The sequence below is a fragment of the Poecilia latipinna genome, unplaced genomic scaffold (assembly GCF_001443285.1).
Source record: "Poecilia latipinna isolate Pla-1442-1.1 unplaced genomic scaffold, P_latipinna-1.0 Scaffold37, whole genome shotgun sequence".
In the NCBI taxonomy this organism is placed as follows: Eukaryota; Metazoa; Chordata; class Actinopteri; order Cyprinodontiformes; family Poeciliidae; genus Poecilia; species Poecilia latipinna.
In genome coordinates this window covers 259,427-280,102 of record NW_015112653.1, presented here as the reverse complement: position 1 = coordinate 280,102, position 20,676 = coordinate 259,427, and the positions used below count along the sequence as shown (strand labels likewise).

The window sequence follows — 20,676 nt, the reverse complement described above, 5'->3', positions numbered from 1 at the left end:
ACCCGCCTTATTGTTTCCAAACTCCTCGAGAAGAATCAATAAAACATAACATAAGCTTCTCTCTCCGAGTTTAAGACTTCCAGTGGGCTTTGAAAGCCCCTCGTGACGTTACAGAGACTTTCTTCTTGTGCAAAAAAAAAAAAAAAAAAAAAAAAACACCCCAGAGCTTTAGTCTGATGGTTGAATTAATCAGCAGAGACCATCTTCAGAACAAAAAGACATGATGTTGCCTTTGGGATCCAAGGCCATCTGAGATTTCACAGCCTGTATTTAAGGGCGCGTTTTGAAGAATGCGTCTCAGCAGCTCGTAATAGGCTACGACAAGCTGTAGTGCCTCCGTTTGTGGTTTGCAAAACATGGATCCCCCCTCAACCACCGGCAACATAATACAAATATTCTCTATTTTCTGAGTGAGTAAAACCGAAGAACTTCAAAGAGTTGTTAAAAATAAATTTGACTCAAACAAAGTCACAGTAAAACGTGTTTTTTTACGCAACTTTCGCACTGAGGTTAATGCATTCCGTTCAGTACTTACAACAACGAAGTTATACCGAACAAGGTCAACATTTGATGGCACCATTAGAAGACAAAGGATGCAGATAAATAGAAAGGGGCTGCAACCTTATTAATATGTTATCTCAAGAGAGTCTGTTTTTCATTCTTACAGATACAGCATAGCGCTTCCCACACTTACTGGCTCTCCTGTAGAAAATCTGCAATATGCCTAGAAATAAAAGAATCTTTTGTTTCCGAAACAAAATCTCACTGTATATTTTCTTTATGTAAAATGTACGTTTTTTGTTTTTTTTTATGTTTGGCAAACTGATTTTGTGGGAGGATAGAACAAAGACATGTAAATGTGTAAATGTTTTTGGCAAAATTGTTGGTGCCAGCAAGCATTTGTCACCCAACAACAAATTTTGTAAACTTTTCCATACAGCGTAAAAAAACAAGGGGCTGCAGACAAGTAAATGATTATAAAATTCTAATAACCACACGTAAAATTTTTATTCTACCACCTAAATATTTCCCTTAAACCAGTCAAACTCACTTTACTTATTGTCATCATTTCATGCTCTGTTCATCCATTTGCTTAGCTATTATGTTGTAATCAACTAAAACAAGCTTCCACAATATGCTCAGAAGACACAAGTAAGTTTATCTTTTTTCTGGAAGTAATTTGTCAAAGGATGTACATTTGGTACACTCCTAATCGATACACTTTTTCAGAGGAGTGTGCGTTTGGCCAATGGACAATCGCTGTTGGGGTTATATCAATAACAAACATCACCTGCTTGACCTGAGCAATGACAGTGAAAAAAAAAAAAGAAAAGAAAAACAAAGAGGAAAGTTACTATTAGCCAGATAAACTATATTCAAATTGTCTTTTCCGGACTAGAAAAATGAAAACGATTGTGAAAATCAAGAATTACAGAGCAAATGTACAGAAACGTATGTGATTATTTGGCCAACAGCAGCAAATTGTAACCCAGAGTGTTTACTTTGAAACAAAAGTGTGATGACAGAGAACAATTTGAATGCACCGACACAGCCCAGCTTTGCATCCATGTGAGGTTTTCTGATGCTGTTAGTTTTGAGGAGAAACTTCTTGGACTTAGATTATAAAGTACACATGGCAGTGAAGGGATTTTAAAAATACATCATTAATTTTTAATGAACATTAAATCGAGTTGGTCGGCTGGTTACTGATGGGGCTCCAGCTATGAGTGCATACACTGGTTCCTGAACTTTTTAACAATGGCTCTACATCTGCAGTTTTTGCTTTTCATCCATTAGGTGGCTACATGTGGAAAGCCCAGAGATGACCTTAGATACACAATGGAGAAAGCCATGAGAACTGTTAATTTTATTCGCTGCCCTGCTTGTTCATAATGGCTCAGCAAAGTGAGGGTTCTCAGCCATTCCTTCAAACACCATTGGGACATCATCCCATTTCCCTGTAAATACAAAAAACAAGAAAGAAGCAACATTTTTGCCAGTTTCTGGCAAACGTGCACTTTCGGAGCGCTCCGCGTCTAATAGTGTAAGAGCAGGAAATGTTCATTGTCCATTTGACTAGGAGACTTTTAGGAGAAAAGTGACCTCTTTTAAAAAAGATCTTCTGTATGCTAATATGTCGCACTTCCCCAAGTGACCAAGTGACCCGACCTGAGATAAGTGGAAGAAAATGGATGAATGGATGGATGCCTCCGTTCTCTCTTAAATGTTTCATACCATCAGATGCATTTTATTTTCAGAAAACGGTCGCCAGAATAAATGCAAAGCACAGAATTTAACTGGTTTCATTTATTAAGGGAAAAAAAAAAAAAAAAAAAAACAACCATCCAAAATGTGAAGTTACTTTCAGGAAATGAATTTGCAGGAATTAGCTCTGTTCAAATACGAAAATTGTGTCAGCAAAGTTCACCAATTAACACATTTCTTCTCATTTTTTTTAAAGCACCGCAACAACTAATTAAAATTTCACAGAGGGTCATGTGGCAAACTATTTTCAAACAATGTGCAATTTTTACACTTGCGTGGAATAAGCAAGCGGCACAACGAGTGTTATTAATTAGGCTACGGATGGGTTTATTTTGGACAGCATTTTGCAATGTTTACCTGCAGATTTAACTTGCCTAACTTCCCGGAGGGTAATGAGTATCTTATAGGAGTCGACGGGAGGAACTCTTCCTAAAATGCAGTGAGAAGAGGAAATACAGACTTGTAGAAAGAGAGAAAAGCAAGGCTTCTCAAAGACACAGAGTTCTTTAAAGCAAAAGATCTCCCACCAGGGCAACATTCAGCTGAACTGAGCCCCACCACACAGTAATTTGCCTCTGATTCCTAATCTTTGTAAAAAAGAATGCAAAGCTAAATGCCTTGCACAAATTCACCCAATTGTGGCATTTCTTCAGGCACATTATAGACCAGAGTGATTAGAGAACTTAAAATGCAAAGGCATCCCTTGAAACTAAATGCATTTAGAATCCCATTAAATATGGAATTGTGTCTGTGGGCCGACACTAAATTTGAAATATCTTTCCCTGCCACATTTTTCCCCCCCTCTTATGTTTCTTGTTTGCAGCTCGCATCCTTCACTCTCTCTGCGAACGTGTTTGAGGCTGTGAATAATTTGCCAGTAACTTTAATGGAAGTAGCTCTGCCCGGCGTAATTATACAACATTAATCACAAAATGTGGACATTTGTTGTGACTCATGATTCCGACAGTTGATTGCTTTTACTCTAAATAAATATAGTTATAAATTGCTACCTGCGAAAAGATGTAAATGCGGAGCCATTAATGTAAAACGTAGCCTGACTTCATAGCCTTTCACTGCTGTCTTCTTCCTCTAGAGGAGGTGACCTTGAGTTCAGATATTGGAATAAAATTACATTCTGTTGGATGGGTAAAAATCTCAGATATCTAGCTGAAATGTGTTATAATGAGCTGGAAATTCATCATTTCACACAAACACACACAAAAAAATTATGTTTTCTCTGAGCAAAGTAATTATGCACTATATGTAAATGAAGCCATGGCAAATTAGGAATTCTGCACACCACAGTGAAAGCAACCATCTGCTAAATAACCCTTTTCGACCATAAACATTTACTTATCATAAATTCACATTAACTCCTCCGTGTCCCAGTTGAAACAAATGCTGCATTGTAGTATCATAATCCATCTTCCACAACAGCCATTTGACCTGCTTTAATGCGATCCAAAGATAACCCGCCCACACTGAATCTACAATCACCTTCGTACTCATTAAAGAGAACTTCAGCCTGCAGAGCATGCGACTCTACGCCATGTTAAAAGAGGCAATAACTGTGCAGCAGCAATTTCAATAAACAATGCTTCATAGTTTTCGGCTGCTTTCGTTGCTCCATGAAATGACTTAATCTTACATACATCAAAGAGCTGCAGGCATGCTTTAAGAATAAAGGTAAGTGTAATTTGAAAATGATGTTGGAACTCAGGATGTATTTGAGCATGCTTATTGAAACAGCCCAGAATGGATGGTTCAAAAACAGGCTTGTGCTCAGTAATAGCAAGTCACACCTTTGGACAGTGGAAAAAGAGACGTGTTTTGGTGAGTGCATAACAAACCCAGAACAAAAGCAAAATACCTTGTAAAGTTTTTGAAGAGAGTTTTTTTTATACACAATGATATAAATCTACACCAAGATGGGCTAAAATACCACTCAGTGGGGAAGAATCCATATAAAAGAAACACTAAATGTCAGATTAGAGCTTTAAAATGTGAAAAGAATAGAGACTTTAATTTTGTGTAAACATGTCCTGTGATCTGATCAAACTGAAATTAAATATAAAGGCTATTGCTTTATCTGGAGGGGAAAACGAGAAACTTGCAAAGCTGAAACAGTCTTAGGACTGTAATGTAAAAGGATGGTATCACATTGTTTCAGTGTTTTTCTGTGGAAATGACTGGTGTGCTTCTTAAAATAGATGATATAATCAACATCACATAATAAGTACAAGAAGGCAGGCTTGAGGATGACAAAGTCATCTTGGATTGTTTATGACAAATTCCTGACCTCAGTCCAATAGATAATTTGTTGGCAGATTTGAGAAGGTGTGGCCAAAATGGCCTACAAACTTGATAGAGTTTTGCCACTCTTGTCTAGAGAAATCAGCCAAACCTGCAAACAGATACACAAAATATTTGATAAGTGATAAAGTTTAAATACCATTTAAGCAGTTATGAATGACCAATTTTAGTAAAGTTCTTTTATTTTAATCTTTAAAAAAATATACCTCTCATGATTCTCATCATTCTCTTTTGCCATTTTTTTTAAAGAGGCTATCAGTGGCAAGAATTGGTAGATTGCAGATCTGTCATTCCTGAAAGAGTGAATTCCAAAACTGGAAACTGCTATGAAGCAATTTTCAAGATATACAGTACCTCTTACTTTTTCTCCATGTGTAAATCAGGTAGTTGTTGTTGTTGTTTTTAAATTTTGGTCAACCTCTAAATGTCCAAATCAGAGAAACAAAAGTTGCATCAAATGTCTACAAGATCAGTGGATACAGACAATGGATAGATTGAGGGATGGATGGACATAAGAGACATAAAATGAACCTTCATGCTTAGAAAAGTGTCTGGAATTTATTTAATGGTTTATTTAAAGTGTCTCTTGTGATGAATCTGGAATGTAACATTTATAAAACATCAGTTTTCTGGATTTTAAACAACAGTATACTTCCTCAAATGGATGGTGGCGTGGTTGCTGCTCTTCATCTTGAGTGTGAAGAATGAACATAGTTGAAGCTATTAATTTATGAATAAGTCTTCATTCAAGGGTTACTTGTGCCCATGAAATTAGGTTAGTGATTTAAAGACCAAGTGGACAGGCTGCTGAATTACATTTTATCTCCCAGGTAACTGAGCTTCTTCAGCAAGAGATCAAGCTGAGGAGGAACAAACAAGATCTACCCTGAGAATGCTAACACAACGGATCCTTGGGATCAACCAAACATTAGCTAGAGGGCTTATGTTTTCCATCTGACTTAGAAATGCTAAAGATACCAAGAGGGAGCTGTGTCCAGTTAATACAGAGAGGATGGATGGATGGACAAATTACTTTATGCCAATGTGATAAAAATGTCTGTCAAAGAATAACTAAACCTATATTTATTGCTTGCCACAGCCCCCATTGTTCATTCACATTTTTATGCAATTATCCCAACATCCAGGCTCATCATTATTGCCATAACCTTTAACAGACAAGAGTTTCCATGCAGTGCTTCAGTCTCAACAAGCTGTGGTCTGTGTAACCACCTAATGAATCAGAATGAAAAAGGAGGAACAGATAGTTAGCTGTAAATAGTCAAGAGATGAACTGCTCTCAGACTTCTTCCAGATGCCGAGTGAAAGACGAGTTTCTCCCCATGCCTCTCAGAGATCCTCTTCTTGCTGCGGGAGCAGAACAAAGAGGTGTAAAAACATAATTATTCTGCAAAAACCTAATCCAATAAGGTGCACCGGGGACCTGACAGAACATCTTAAAAGAACAAACTTCCATGCACACATACTCGATGGAAACTAAATCAGATCCCGGGAGAAAATCGAAAGATTTGTTCTCTTGATTACTGCCAAAATACAGTTTGCACAGCCCGTTCCTGATACCACATTTTGAACGAGCGTTGACAGGCGTGTTTGCCAACACTTTACTGAGTCAATAGCACAGGGTTATCCTTCTGCAAATTCAACACTGGTGAACCTCATGATACTCTGCTGGAAAAGGCTTTGACTGAAGGCCCGAGTCTTTGGAGGACGTCTGAGGCTGCAGATTGCGGGTGGAGTGCTGCAGTGTTCAACCTGAGCGGTTAAAATGTGAGCAGAGTACAGGGAAATGTCAATCCAACAGCTGGATATGAACACTGTTGAAATAACGGGTTCTTGACTGAAGACCATGTGCATTAATTTACCACTTTTATCTCCCTGTGTCCTTCCTGGTAGGCACAAGACTGTGGAAAAAGAGGGAGATGGGGGGGATTTGATCCTTTTCAGCTGCAGAATTATTGGTGAGGTCGGACACTGAAGTTGAGTGATAAGGTCTGTCACTCATCTGACACTCCATATTCATCCCAAAGCTGATGGAAGGGATGGTGTGAGAGATTTCTGCAGGTTAGAGTTCCTTAATGTGAAATATGAAAAAAAAAACACACTTTTTTAATGCATTGCAGTTTGCCATACTGAAAACGGAAAATCTCCCCTAAATATATTAATGGGTTTTTAAGCACTTTGTTGTTCAAACTGGGTGCAAACAGCTCACTCTATCAGGGACACAAAGATACTGCTTCTGAAACTAAAAAGCTGAGAAAATCAGGGTGAAAAAATACATAAAAACCTATTTGTGTGGTTCTCCACACATTTTGTCACAAACATTAATATATTTTACGTGATGGAGCAACACAAAGAGGTGCATTATTGTTTTTTTGTTGTTTTTTTTTCCCCAGCTATCTCTAGCGGCTTTGCACATCTACTGTCGTCAAATCGGGTTGGGAAGCATCTTTGCAAACCAATTTTTGTATCTTGTCACAGATTCCTAGTGTGATTTAAGTCTGGACTTTGACTGGGTCATTCTAATACAATAATATGCTTTGACCTAAACTATTTCAGAATAGCTTTGGCTGTTTAGGGTCTTTTCCAACCTCTAACAGTTATTCCCCCTCCCCCCCATCCTCCTTGTATTTAGCCTCCAATAAACCCTGACCATCATCTATGTCTCTGCAAAAGAAAAGCATTCCCACAGGATGAGTCTGCCTTCACTGTGTTTCACAGTTGCTATGGTGCGTTCAGAGTGATGTGCCATGTCAAGAGGTAGTTGTTGGGGTTTTTAAAATTACCTCAAGACCTGTGAAGAACCAGACACAAGACCCATGAGGTTTTTATGCCTCCCTTTGCAAAGGGAGAGATCCACAACCTCTAACCCGCTCAGGATCAAAGATTGGTGAGCTTCTGCTCAACTCTGCTTGGGAATTAGATTTTATTATGATGATCTTCTTCAGTGGAACAATGCTGAGACAACAGAACAGATGGACCCCTTGGAAATTACATCATAGATAAACAAAAAACCTTATAGAATAACTGGTCAGAGCCAGTTAGGAAACTGATCACATTTAGATAAAACACTCAAATAAAATGATTAGTTAGAAACTAATCATGATGGTTAGTGAAATGATTAGTAGAAACAATGATTAGTTTTACCCAACAATACCCATAACTCATTTTATCCACGTCCAAATAAAGACTTTGTTGAGCAAGTCCAAGTCCAGGGTCGAGCCTTTGGTTCCCAGGCAGAGTCAAGTCTCTGATGACTGAAATAAACATTTTTTCATCAAGAATCCCAACAAAATACACTGCAGTTTGTGGTTCTAATGAGACAAAATATGGAAAGGTTCACGTGCTCATTTGAGGCCTCATTTTGAAACCCAGAAGAATGCGACACCCAGATTAAATGTCTTGAAAGACTAAAGGCTGTTTATTCCCAAAATATTCTGCAAGAAGCTGAGCCAATCAAAGCAAGCAACACTACGGCAGGACAAGAAAGGGAACAAACGGGTACGAAGAAGAACCAACTTTTTAGGGGTGCTAATGAATACCACATGGCAAGTATAATTAGAAACAGGATCAGGTGCCAAAGAAGAGCAGAAAACAAGACTGACTGAATCAAATCTTGGCAAGTACTGAACGATTAGAATAACATCATAGTAAAAAAAAAAAAGTAAGAAGAAAGAGACAATATAAAACACACAAACATCCATCCATCCATTTTCTGAACACCCTTGTCCCTCAGTGGGGTCGGGAGGGGTGCTGGTGCCTATCTCCAGCTAACGTTCCGGGCGAGAGGCGGGGTACATCCTGGACAGGTCGCCAGTCTGTCGCAACACACAAACAATCAAATGTAAAAAGATATATAAACTTAAAAAGATGTAGTGTGTTTTTCAGTCCACACTCATAACAAATTTGTAGACATGTTTGGTGCAGAGCATTTAATTACAATATTTATGCTAGCACTGATGTCCAATCCAACCCAGAGAATTATACCTGAATTCATTCAGCAGCATCAGCTGCAACTTGATTTGTCAGGAGACATTTTCTGGTAGATTTGTCCCTTGAGGAATATGTTATTGTCAAGTTAACTAAGACCTCGCTCAGCTCCCAAAGAACAATTAATAGTCCCCGGAGTCCACACACACATATTAATATACAAAATGCACACATCCATATTTACAGGCAGCCTCAACAGACAATAAAACCTACATCAAAGAAAAGGGGAAATAACTTCTGCTAAATAAATCGCTCACACTTTAATTGCTGCAGAAAGCAATAAATAAAGTGGCAGTGTATGTTCAAGGCATACAGAGAAACGGGAGAGGCACTCCTCAGACGGGAATCGTACTGAACACACCCTCAAATTATGGTCAGAAGGTCTTTTTCATGGGCAATGATAGACCATCTGTCAGATATGGCACAGTAATAGAGGACTCAAATTCAAGACTCGACACAGTGGCATAAAATCAGTAATCCTCTAATGAAGTCTAAGGTCAGTTCACAAGCATCCAATCCAAGCTGAAGCTTGCAAAACAGAAGCGAGTCCAAAATACAAGCAGGGTCAAAAAAAAGTCACTGAAAGACAAAGTTATGATAAAGGCTGAAATGCTTGATACAAGGGACGAAGACAGCATGACAAACGAAAGCCACATGGGGTGAGGTATAAATATTAAAAACAATAACAAAGTAAGATAATGAGACCCAGGCGGACAACATTAGGGTGGAGCAGATGGTGATTATGGGAAAGAATCTCAAGATGTTGTCTGAAACAAAGGAAGAAATGAATGCACTAATAAAACAGAAAGTTCAAACACAACACAGATTGTGTCATTGTCTGTCTGCTAGGTTTCAGTAAAGTCAGAGTTTTTGCTATGATTGTGTAAGCCATTAAATATTTTATATATTTTTTTTTTAATTTGAATTACTGATTTGTTTCTGCATACAAACTGTAAGCACACCTAACAAGCAATGAAGCATGGATGACAAAAATAGGGAAATGACTTCTACTTGTAAACACACTATCGGAAGACTGTTGGAAAATTGTAATGAGGAAAGCAAAAATATCTTAGGTAAATCGCGACATTAGCATGATAAGGAAAAAGAAGGTAACACTTTAGTTGAAGGGGGGTGAATAAGACTGACATGACACTGTCATTAACATGACATAACACCTGTCATGAACATGAATAAGCCTTCATGAATATTTATGACTGTTGTCATAAAGCGTCATTCGGTAAATTATGACACTTTTAATACAAAGTTGACATTATTCAAAATGTCTTTGTTATGACAACTTGACATTAACCAGGTAATCATTACTGATATAAATTTGTTATAAAAGTATTACTGATTGCACTTTAAAAATTAGGTAACTTTATGTTATTAAAGTTAAAGTTTAAACAGTAATGATTTCTTGGTTAATGTCAAGTTGTCATAACAAAGACATTTTGAATAATGTCAACTTTGTATTAAAAGTGTCATAATTTACCAAATGACGCTTTATGACAACAGTCATAAATATTCATGAAGACTTATTCATGTTCATGACAGGTGTTATGTCATGTTAATGACAGTGTCATGACAGTCTTATTCACCCCCCTTCAAATAAAGTGTTACCAAAAAGAATTTCAGTTGTAAGTTGGAAAACGGCGGTTTGTCTAAAAATATATCTCTTTGTTTCAGCAGTTATCAGCTGGCATATCTAAGATGGGATTGACAGATCCAATTGTTCAAGAAAGGCTATTACTATTGACAAGCAAAAGTAGAAAGATGAACTCTTGACTAATTCCCTTTGTCATTCTTGCTTTTAAGATTGTATTACTTTCCACTGAAAGTTGTTTTCCTTCCACATAACTTTTCATACCTATGTGTGGATACAGCTTTTTCCCAACAACCAAAGTCCTCTTGCTTACGTGTCAGTAACACTTTCATATCATTGGGTACTCACATATCTTGTTTTTTAATCCGTTTTTATTGGTCTGACGCAATTTTCCAGCACACTGATATTTAATTAACCCTCACATCAGTTTCATTTTATTTTTTTTTTATTTTTTTTTTTTGAATGAACAACCTAAATTAACTGACATTTCAATGATATTCTGATTTACTGGGATGCACCAGAAGAAGTAAAAAATAAAATAAAATAAAATAAAACAAAACAAAATTTTTCATACCATCATATTTCTACCCTTTTTTCCTGTTGAGCAAAGACAGAATAAAGAGCTCGGAGTATTTATTTATTTTTATATTTTTCACCCTGTGTGGATGTATTTTTAATTCTAAAGCGAGGGATTGGTCACACTTGGTCTCATTAGCATGAGGAGCCGTATAAACCCCGCCACTGCAGAATTTGGAGCTGTGTTGAAGGCGAGGCTGCGAGCATATCTGGCTGACTGGCTGCTGCGCGCACTGAAGGACTAACTTTCACTTTCAGCACAGTTCAGTTCGTAAAAGCGGGGCGCTGCATGGAGAGCTCGCTCCAGATGTGAACCGCACACAATGAGGCTACTCAGCGACGGGAAGACCGCTGCAAAGATGAATGTAACTTATTGGCACCGGTGGATTGTTATCGTCTATTTTCATCTTTCTTTCTTCGCCTCTCGGACTGAGTCTGAGGGAAATACAGTGAGGTACCAGACCAGAGAGGAGGACGCACCGGGCACTGTCATCGGGAACCTGGCCAAGGACATGTCCTTGAGTGTGTCCCACTCCTCCAAGATCAATTTCAGGATGATGAAACAATTCAACGACTCCTTTATCCGGGTGAGAGAGAGCGACGGGCAACTCAGCGTCGGGGAGCGAATCGACAGGGAGCGAATCTGCAGGCACACTCCACAGTGTCTGATTACTTTTGACGTGGTTAATTTCTCCAAAGACCGCTACAAACTGATCCATGTCGAGGTGGAAATAAGGGACGTCAATGACAACTCTCCGGAGTTTCCAAACAGGGAGTCTGTGGTGGAGATCTCAGAGAACGCAGCGCTGGGCTCCCGGATCCCCCTGGACCCCGCTGTGGACGCCGATGTCGGGTCAAATTATATACAAAGCTATCAGATTTCTGTGAACAGTCACTTCACCATAGATGTGCTCCAAAGAGCGGATGGGGTTAAATATGCGGAGCTGATCCTGATGAAAGAGCTTGACAGGGAGACTCAGCCCTCATATAATATAGAGTTGGTGGCAAAAGACGGAGGGAGCCCTTACAGATCCGGGTCAACTAAGATAACTGTGAGAGTGACTGACTTTAACGACAACAGCCCAGTTTTTGACCAGAACAGCTTCTCGGTCAGCCTCCCAGAGGACGCGCCGGTTGGCACCGTGATCCTGGACCTGAACGCAGTGGATGCTGACGAGGGTCTGAACGGGGAGGTGGTCTACGGGTTCGGGAAGCAGGTTTCCCACGAGATCCGCGAACTTTTCCAAGTGGATAACAAATCGGGCCGCGTGACCCTCAGGAGTCCCGTGGACTTCGAGGATAAAAGCACCTACGAGCTGGACGTGCAGGCCATCGACCTGGGCGCGAATCCGATCCCGTCCGTGTGCAAAATCATCATCCACGTCACGGACGTGAACGACAATGCCCCAGAGATCAGCATCACCCCGATGACCTCCATCGCAACGGGTGTCGCGTACATTAGCGAGGCGGCGGAGAAAGACAGCCTGGTGGCGCTCATCAGCACCCTGGACAGAGACTCTGGCGTTAACAGCCAAGTTCACTGCACTCTGTATGGCCACGATCACTTCAAACTCCGGCAGGCCCACGAGGACAGCTACATGATCGTCACAGCTGCCTCTCTGGACAGAGAGAGGATCAGTGAGTATAACTTAACAGTCATGGCTGAGGATTTCGGGTCACCCCCGTTGAGAAAAATCACCCAGTTCACCATCAGGCTGAGCGATGAGAACGACAACGCCCCCCACTTTGCGAGGGCCGTTTATGAGGTGTCGGTGGTGGAAAACAACGCCCCGGGCGCCTACATCACCACGGCGGAGGCCAGCGACGTGGATCTGGGTAACAACGGGAAGATCACCTACAGGCTTGTGGACAGTGTCATCATGGGGTCCCCGGTGAACACCTTTGTGTCTCTCAACTCCGTGTCTGGCTCCATATATGCGCTGAGGAGCTTCAATTATGAAGTGATGAAGCAGCTGGATGTACATATTCAGGCCAGCGATGGGGGGTCACCCCAGCTGCAGAGCACGGCCATCATCAGGTTAAAAATAGTTGATCAAAACGACAACCAACCTTATATCGTGGAGCCTCCACTCTACAAGGGGTCGGCTGAGATTTTCCTGCCCAGAGACGCACCTGCAGGTTACTTGGTGACTCAGATCAGGGCCACTGATGCTGATGAGGGCATTAATGCACAGCTGTCCTTTAAGATTACAGATGGGGGGCACTTAGGATTCTCCATCAACAAAGACACTGGAAAGGTGCTGGTGAATCGAAAGCTCACGTATGACCTCACGGACAGTGTCAAAGTCACGGTGGCGGTCAGTGACAATGGGTCCCCCCCTATGACGTCCACAGCCATGATTATTTTCAGTTTCATAGAAGGCACCCCGCCCAGCCAGCCTTCCTCCGCTCAAAATAGCAACGAGGAGCTCTTAGAGTGGGACATGTCCATCGCCATAATCATTGTCCTGGCTGGAAGCTGCTCTGTTCTCCTGCTGGCTATCATTCTCATCGCGACCATCTGTAGCCGTAGGAAAAAGGAGACGAGCGAGGGGGGTTATGAAGAGAAAGCAGAAACACCCGATGTGGAGAAAGCTGAAAGTAGTCGTATGGATTCATTGATCGTCAATCACAAAGGCAAAGCGTTTGATGCCCACCCATTTCCAGAGGGTCTGCCTCTGGCCAGCAGCAACACAACAGAGACCAGCAGTGAGGACAGCAGGCAGACAACAGGAATCTTTGAGCCGAACGCCAGGCCAATGGAGGCCAAGTTAAAGGTAAGAAACCCCCCGCCCCCCTCTCCCCAAGCCCCCTACATTTAAAAATGACCGCCTTATCTGTTTGAGCTTTCTGATTTAACAATGAATGTGATTTACATCTTTGCAGGGTTATTCCACTCTGCCAGGGTATGGGAAAGAAACCGTGAGGCCTATAACAATATGGAAAGGCAACTCGTTCACGACTATCTCAGCGAGGGACCCCCAGATTAGCGGGAAAGACAGTGGGAAAGGGGACAGCGACTTCAACGACAGCGACTCTGACATCAGTGCAGACGTCCACAAAAAGGAATCACCGCCAATGAACAGTGAGTGTCAGAGATAATCAAGCAATAACTTAATCAACCCGTCGCATCTAATTTGTATATTCATCAATACTCAAGTGTTGCTATGATTAATTCAGATACAAACTAAATTTCAGTTGAGTTCTCCTGACCTAACATTCAGACGATCCATCAACTATTTGCTGTGTTTTCCCCTCCTCAGGTCTCTGGGCGTGCACCAGTGAATGCAAAGTGCTTGGACACTCGGACCGCTGCTGGAGCCCATCAGCCACTAGGCCTAATACAAGCTTGGCCTGCGGACCTCACCTGTCCACATTCTCCAAGACCGCCACGCTTCCCCGGGATGCCAGGAGGGAAAACTACTACCCACCCCATATCCCTAAAACCAGCGGTCTGCAGAGCGTGTATGAAAAGGTCCAACACCAGGAGTTTGATTACATCCTCGTCGGTCCTCCTACACCCGCTAGGATACAGGAAACGGATGAAATATCCATCCCCGAGTACACAAACTCTTAAAAGGACATGAAACGTGTCTAACACTGTAATTAAAAGACATTTAGTCTTTGTACTGTACAGATCTTTAATCCAAATTGACTCCATGTTGGACTGTTGACGTGTTCAGTAGCGTGTCGTGTGTGTCCTTTGGCTCATATATGACTGTTCATTGTATCATGTGTAATATGCAAGATTTTTTAACGATAATATATTTTTCATAATGATTCAATGTAAAGAGGAATTTTACTATGACTTTTTAAAAGCATGTGTTACTATTTAAGGGCATGACTTTTGGACATTTAGGCCGACAAATGGCCTCTCTGCTGTGGAAAACAATCAGCCATGTTTGTGGTAGATTTTATCATGATGTTGCACAATAAAGAGTTAAAATCAACACTGTTTTGCTGTTCAATAGCAATCGAAATGTAAAAAACAAAAAATTGGGAGATTTTTATAGTAATACAACCTCAATTAACCACCTGTATGCAGTTCATTTGCCTCAAAGGCTTGTGAGTTGCAGTAAATATAATGCGATTCTAAACTGACAGTGAGCGAAAACCAATCTCCTTGTCTTTTCGTTGTGCACAATGTGGTGAGTCTGCCGCTCCAATTTGCATGCAAATATGGCACTGCTGTTCAAATTCTCCCACAATTGCATATTTTTCAAAGGTCAAAGAATCCCCTCACCTTGTGTGATTGCCTCCCAGCTTACCAATTATCCAAAAAATATAATTTAATCTGTTCCTAAGCAACAGGAGCACTTTTGAATCTTTTTTTTTTTGTTGCTATTTTTACTTGCTTTTAGGTTATAATAAAGACCGAGAAACCTTGACCATAAAACGTGAAATCAGAAAGCTCATAATTAAGCAAGAATCTCTCCTTCTTGTATGTAACGTATTCAGAGTGTGTCTTCAGCCTGCTGTCTGAATAAATAAACCTAAGAATAATAATATTTACAAGTTTGACTACAGGTATAGTGCCAGTTTCCATTCCTGCTGACATTTTGGCAAACAACTTAAGGAAATATGCAGCAAGCACATAAAAAATGTATGACAAGGTAGTGCTTTGCACTCCTGGTTTCTGCATAAATTTCAGATAAAACTGAATCGCATTTTAACACAAATCTAAGTAGATTAATTTCCACGCAAGTGAGACAAGATTACTATTCAGTACCTTGCAGAAGTATTAATACCCTTGAAGTTTTTCACATTTTGTCATGTCAGAAACACAAATTTCGATGTGTTTTAGTGGGTATTTATGAGGTACACAAACACCAAGTACAGCATATTTGTAAGGTAGGGAAATGATGTGTTTGTTTTTTTTTTTGTTTCTCTTTTGTAAATCAGAAATCTGAAAATTTGTTTAGACCCTTTACAGTAATACACCTGTATGAAATCCCGTCTGACCATTTGCTTATTTAGTTATTTTAATGTGTGTACTTTAATCTCAGTAAAAATACATTTTGTTAGTTGTTATGGATCATTAGCAAACAAACAACATAACAGAGAGTTGATTTTTTGGATTTTAGGAAAATCATGAATACGTCGAACACCCTATACATCATGGGAAAAGAACTGGGGGAGGTGGAATATGGATGTGTTTTCCTGGCTGATACTGGAAATACCGCAGTGACCCTGCCTACCAAATTGGACTGAGCAGACTGTATTTCTTGAGGAAGCTTAGGTCCTTTATTCTTTGCAGCAGGATGTTGCATTTCTTCAGAGGCTGTTCTAGTGAGTTTAATCTCATCTTTAGCCATCTGTTGGGGAAGCAGCGTCGGAGCCAGTGACTTAAAAAAAAAAAAGCCAAGCAAAGAAGAGCAGCCCTGTTTTGTGGACGGAACAGAGAAGATCATAGCATTTTATTCATCCACTGAAAAGAAGGATTGTTTTTCTGTAAACCTATGAAGTTCACCTGGACTGACAAGATTAGGTGTCAGCTTTATGCTTCTCAGGGCATTAATCAGAGAATTAGCCAAGAGCAGACGGTAACTCTGGAGGAGCTGCAGATTTTCAGACACAAATCTGTTGCAAGTACTATTGGTCAAACACTCCACAAATATGGAAGTGGATTCTTGATGTGGGAATGTTTCTTTCAGCAGGAACAATGAAGCTGGGCAGAGCAGGGATGGATAAAGCTAACCATGTAAAAATCTTGAAAAATAATTTGTTAGAGGTTTGTGTTACTCAAAAAGTACTAAAAAAGATGTGCAAGTATAATTGAACTGGAATTCTGTTTGGTGACAGTATGCTGAATCCTTGATGTACAAAGCAGCATTACTGCAGGTCCTTCCTGAGCTGTCAGACTCTACAATCCTCAGTTTGTCTAACAATTTTCACAGTTGTCTACAGTCCTGCTGTTTACACGTTTCTTCACTTTTTTCTGAATAGTCTGGTGTTATTCGATATGTGCAAATATAAATACGCAATCTGTCATTTTGTTCAATTATCCAACTCAATTCCACATTTCTCTTTAACGGAGAATGCTATTTTTAAGAAATGTAGAGTATAATTTTTATTATTGATATATGTTTTTCAGTCTCTTCAAAGCTCTTTTGTATCTCTTTTTTTCTTTTTCTTAGTTTGGCACCAGACGTTTGGCTACTTGTTGCCTTTGCGGAAACCTGAGGCCCCAAGTAACATTCTGATGACGAATTTTGCAATTTTATATTAACCTTACATCATTCACACATACCTGTCGGAAAACCTTCTGGCGGATAACCCAACTTCCATAAAGAGAAGCAACCAGAGAGGGAATTACAGAGGCACGAGAGAGAGGGATTATGGAAAAAGTGCAGAATTCAGCTGGTGGATCCTGCTGCGCTGAGGTAAGACAGGCTCTGGTTTTTGATCAAAACCGTTACTGACATCTTTGACGTGTTTGTTAAGCTGTCAACGTTGTAAAGTCTTAAGTTTTACCCAGCAGTGTTAGTCTTGCCTCAGTCATTGTTCAGCATTTGCTGTGTGTGTGTGTATCTTTGTTTGCTCTTGAATTTAAGGGTCGCAGCACATCCAGCGCACCACCTTCTGCTGGAGTCAGTCATGTGCTGAGATTTGGAGTTGTGGCCCTTATCGCTGGTGCAGCGTTCATGTTGTGCACGTTTGTGGTCTCCCTCTACACATGGAAAGCCAGCGATAAAAACGTAAGTGAATTGGGATTATATGTTAAAAATGTTGACAAGTGTGCGGCATTTCAAACTGTAAAATTAAATCTTTCCTTCCGACTTCAACACGCAGGCTGCTCAAATTGATTCATTGTGCTCTTCCACACTTTATACGCAACAGCATAATGTTTATTTGTGTTCTAATGAGCTCACATGTGGGGCAAACCACCTCATTGGGGTCTGCAACAGCATCTCCCGTGGTGCTTTACTCAAATTCTCAGTGTGTTAAAACTACAGAGGATTTTGTTCCATGGAAATGTCTACGAGGGGGTAAATAACACAAGTGACATGAAGCTTGCTCCTGCCTCTGCTGTTTGTGTTTGCCACTTTGAGATTTGCATAACTCGACTAATCAGTCATTTTAACATGTCGCTTTGAATGCTGCCAGGTTTATAGCGTTCGCTACAGCCTGAACATCAATGGGAAGGTGAGAGAGGGCTCCATGAAAATTGATTCTGACAACAATCTGCAGAGATTTCAAACTGGGAGCGAAGCTGGGGAGGCTGTGGAGATTCATGACTTTCAAATTGTGAGTAAGTTTGTCCTTGTTCTCGCTCCTCTTCCCCACTCCCAGAGCTCAGCTGAGACCTTCTGTGTGCTTAGCCAAGTAGCAAAAGTTGTGAATGTAAACATGGCATCTCTGTGATTTGGTGCAGGGAATAACTGGAATCCGCTTCTTCGGAGGAGACAAGTGCTATATAAAATCCCATATCAAAGCAAACCTCTCGCTCCTGGGAGCACACAACAAAGACACGCTGATGTTTGACCTGGTACGTGTGCGAGTTCTTTGACATGCCACGTTGAGAATTTGGAAAGAAAGAGAGATATTGCAGCATTAATCTGAGTAAATTCAGAGAGACTGTGTTTGTTCTCTCGTCAGACAGATGAATTAATGCCTGTGAGGTTCGATGAGGAGTTCCTTATATGGGTTGCAGCAAAGCAGTCGCTGAAGAACACCACATTTTTGAGCAACACAATTCTGGATCTTTGTGGGGAACTTCCCGTTTTCTGGCTCCAACCCATTTATCCCAAAGGTTCTTCCTACTTTTTTTTTTTTTCCTTCCAGATTCTGCTTATGGTTGTAGGAGGCCTTAAGCAGGATTTAATTTGTGGTAGATTTCTGTTAACTGTGATGAATGGGGGGTAACAGCAAATTAAAATCCCACGTTCAGTTTTCTAGGACATTAAATCTTTTTATAGATCAATAAAAGAAGGAAACAGAAGGGGAAAACAAATTGTCATAGCCTACGCAGTCATGGAGAGACTTTTCCAGTCATTGACGCCCTGCACAAAGACGATAATCCAGGAAAGGTCACTGTTAAAAAAGCTGGCTGCTCACAGGGTGCAGTATCCAACCAAATTCATGAAGCGATGACTGGAAGGAAAACATGTGGTAGAAAAAGGTGACCTGGTAACCCCAGATCATTCTTTGCTGTGTTGCATGATTTTTATTTTCTGATAAATTTTATTTTTGGGTTATCATTTGCCATAATAGTTCAAATTAACAAAAATAAACGCTTGAAATCTATTGCTCTGTATGAAATGAATCTAAATGTACTTCACTTTTTGAATTGGATCACTAGAAGAAATGAACTTTTTTCTTTATATTCTAAATTATTGGCGTCAGCTTGTATATCTGTGTTCGTCAACATGTCCTTTGGGTATTTTTAACATTTTTGAAACCCGGAGGCTCGCAGGGGCCCCAAGGGAGCCATGGAGTCTGACCTGATCCCACCGAAAGAAAAACTGCCGTTCTAAAACACATTGTAATCTATTTTAAGTTGAGCCGTTTTACTTTTTTTCATAGCTCATTAAAATCTTAGCTGTGATTGCTTTTCTTATCTGCTGACACACTTGTAATATTTCCTGCCTTAGCTTAGAAGCTAGTGAAACACTTGAACATGTTGAACATACACTAAATTTAGAGTGGAATAACAAAGTCTCGTATTAAAAAAGAATGAAATTGAAACACGCAGCACTGCTTGATATCTCTGCTTCTAAGTGAATTATTTAAGACATCTGAGACAGCTCCAGCTATGTAGGATTGAGCTCTGAGGACATGTATGGCATCTTGCGGATGTTGACCCAATACTCTTGCCTCTTGTGGACGGAGTAACAGATGGGGAGAGGAGAAAGAGAGGCGTGCGACGAGCCAAACGGCAGTTGGACATGCAGGACATCAAGGCGTCCACTCAGGAGAGGGACCCGGAGAGGCGCGGTGAGCAGGAAGCTGTGGACGAAGGACAGTCCGCTATGGGGTCAGGGTACAATCCTGAAAACCCCTACCATGTGAGTGATCCTTTCATCAGCAACATTGTTTACAGCGAAAATTAACCAGTCTCCACAGCTGGTTAATTTTTGATTAAGGTATCAAGAGGTATATCCAAGGCCTTGGAGCAATCCTTAAAGTTGTTTTGAAGCACATTTTTGCTTTTCATAAATTACTTCATCACAGCAGTGCTAAAAAGGATGTTGTGAAGTGGGTTTCAGTGTGGCAGTTATCAGCAGTCGGTATTTCACCAGCAGGAGACAGGAGTCTTAAAGTGTATTCTAACTGTAGTCCGAAATCAAAGAATTAGCTTCTGTGGCTCTTTACTATGGAATATGTTCCTCATTAAATTATCATAGAAAGTACTGTGTTCTGTTTTTTAATATTCTGTTTTATTACACCACAAAGTATGTCCTGTATTGATTTAAAACTCCAAAAAAGACTTTCCGGTTTTCTCTCAAACTCATTGTTCCATTTGTTGATAACCCAAACCCTGGCTGAGGATGGCAAGGATGAAAAATGATGTTTGATAACACTGACAACACTGCAAAAATGCGAGGAATAGTGCTGCATGTCATACACTTGCTAAAAAAATGGTGATAATCACAGGGGTCAAGAATATTTATTAGACGCAAGGTAAGGATTGACCCCAGGAATTTCTCTGACTGAGGAAATTGTATTGTCAAAAAACATTGTTAAATTAATGTAAGACATCTCAGACAGTCATAGATTAACTCACTTAGATGAATCTGTACTTTAAGATAATAATCTGCCCAGCATTCCTTCAACATGTTCCTAAAGGTGACAGAATATTACTCAATTATTAATGCACTGATGACTCAATGCATTAATAGCGCTATCTTTAAAGCGCACTCAACACAAATTTAAAAAAAATAATCATACATGACATATATTACAAAGTTATA

The 20,676-nt window shown here is 40.2% G+C and overlaps 2 protein-coding genes across 2 annotated transcripts in view; both read left to right on the top strand.

The window, feature by feature from the left end:
- Positions 1-10,837: 10,837 nt before the first annotated feature.
- LOC106954897 (protocadherin 8) lies at positions 10,838-14,751 on the top strand. Its single transcript, XM_015044704.1, has 3 exons — positions 10,838-13,539; positions 13,649-13,847; positions 14,026-14,751. Exons 1-3 carry the CDS (start codon positions 11,086-11,088, stop codon positions 14,337-14,339), a joined length of 2,967 nt encoding a protein of 988 aa, XP_014900190.1. The 5' UTR covers positions 10,838-11,085; the 3' UTR covers positions 14,340-14,751.
- Positions 14,752-17,070: 2,319 nt separating this feature from the next.
- The window catches only part of cnmd (chondromodulin), a 9,663-nt gene continuing 6,057 nt past the window's right edge, over positions 17,071-20,676 (top strand). Inside the window, exons 1-6 of the mRNA XM_015044346.1 lie at positions 17,071-17,145; positions 17,317-17,460; positions 17,870-18,010; positions 18,138-18,251; positions 18,362-18,515; positions 19,601-19,770. Coding sequence (XP_014899832.1) covers positions 17,101-17,145; positions 17,317-17,460; positions 17,870-18,010; positions 18,138-18,251; positions 18,362-18,515; positions 19,601-19,770 — 768 coding nt within the window. The 5' untranslated portion in view covers positions 17,071-17,100. The remainder of the gene's footprint in view (positions 17,146-17,316; positions 17,461-17,869; positions 18,011-18,137; positions 18,252-18,361; positions 18,516-19,600; positions 19,771-20,676) is intronic.

Bases quoted from the DNA above. Each gene is read 5' to 3' on its own strand.
- LOC106954897 (XM_015044704.1), top strand. From the start codon at position 11,086: ATGAGGCTACTCAGCGACGGGAAGACCGCTGCAAAGATGAATGTAACT. The intron at 13,540-13,648 runs GTAAGAAACCCC...ACATCTTTGCAG, and splicing joins CAATGGAGGCCAAGTTAAAG to GGTTATTCCACTCTGCCAGG. The intron at 13,848-14,025 runs GTGAGTGTCAGA...TCCCCTCCTCAG, and splicing joins GGAATCACCGCCAATGAACA to GTCTCTGGGCGTGCACCAGT.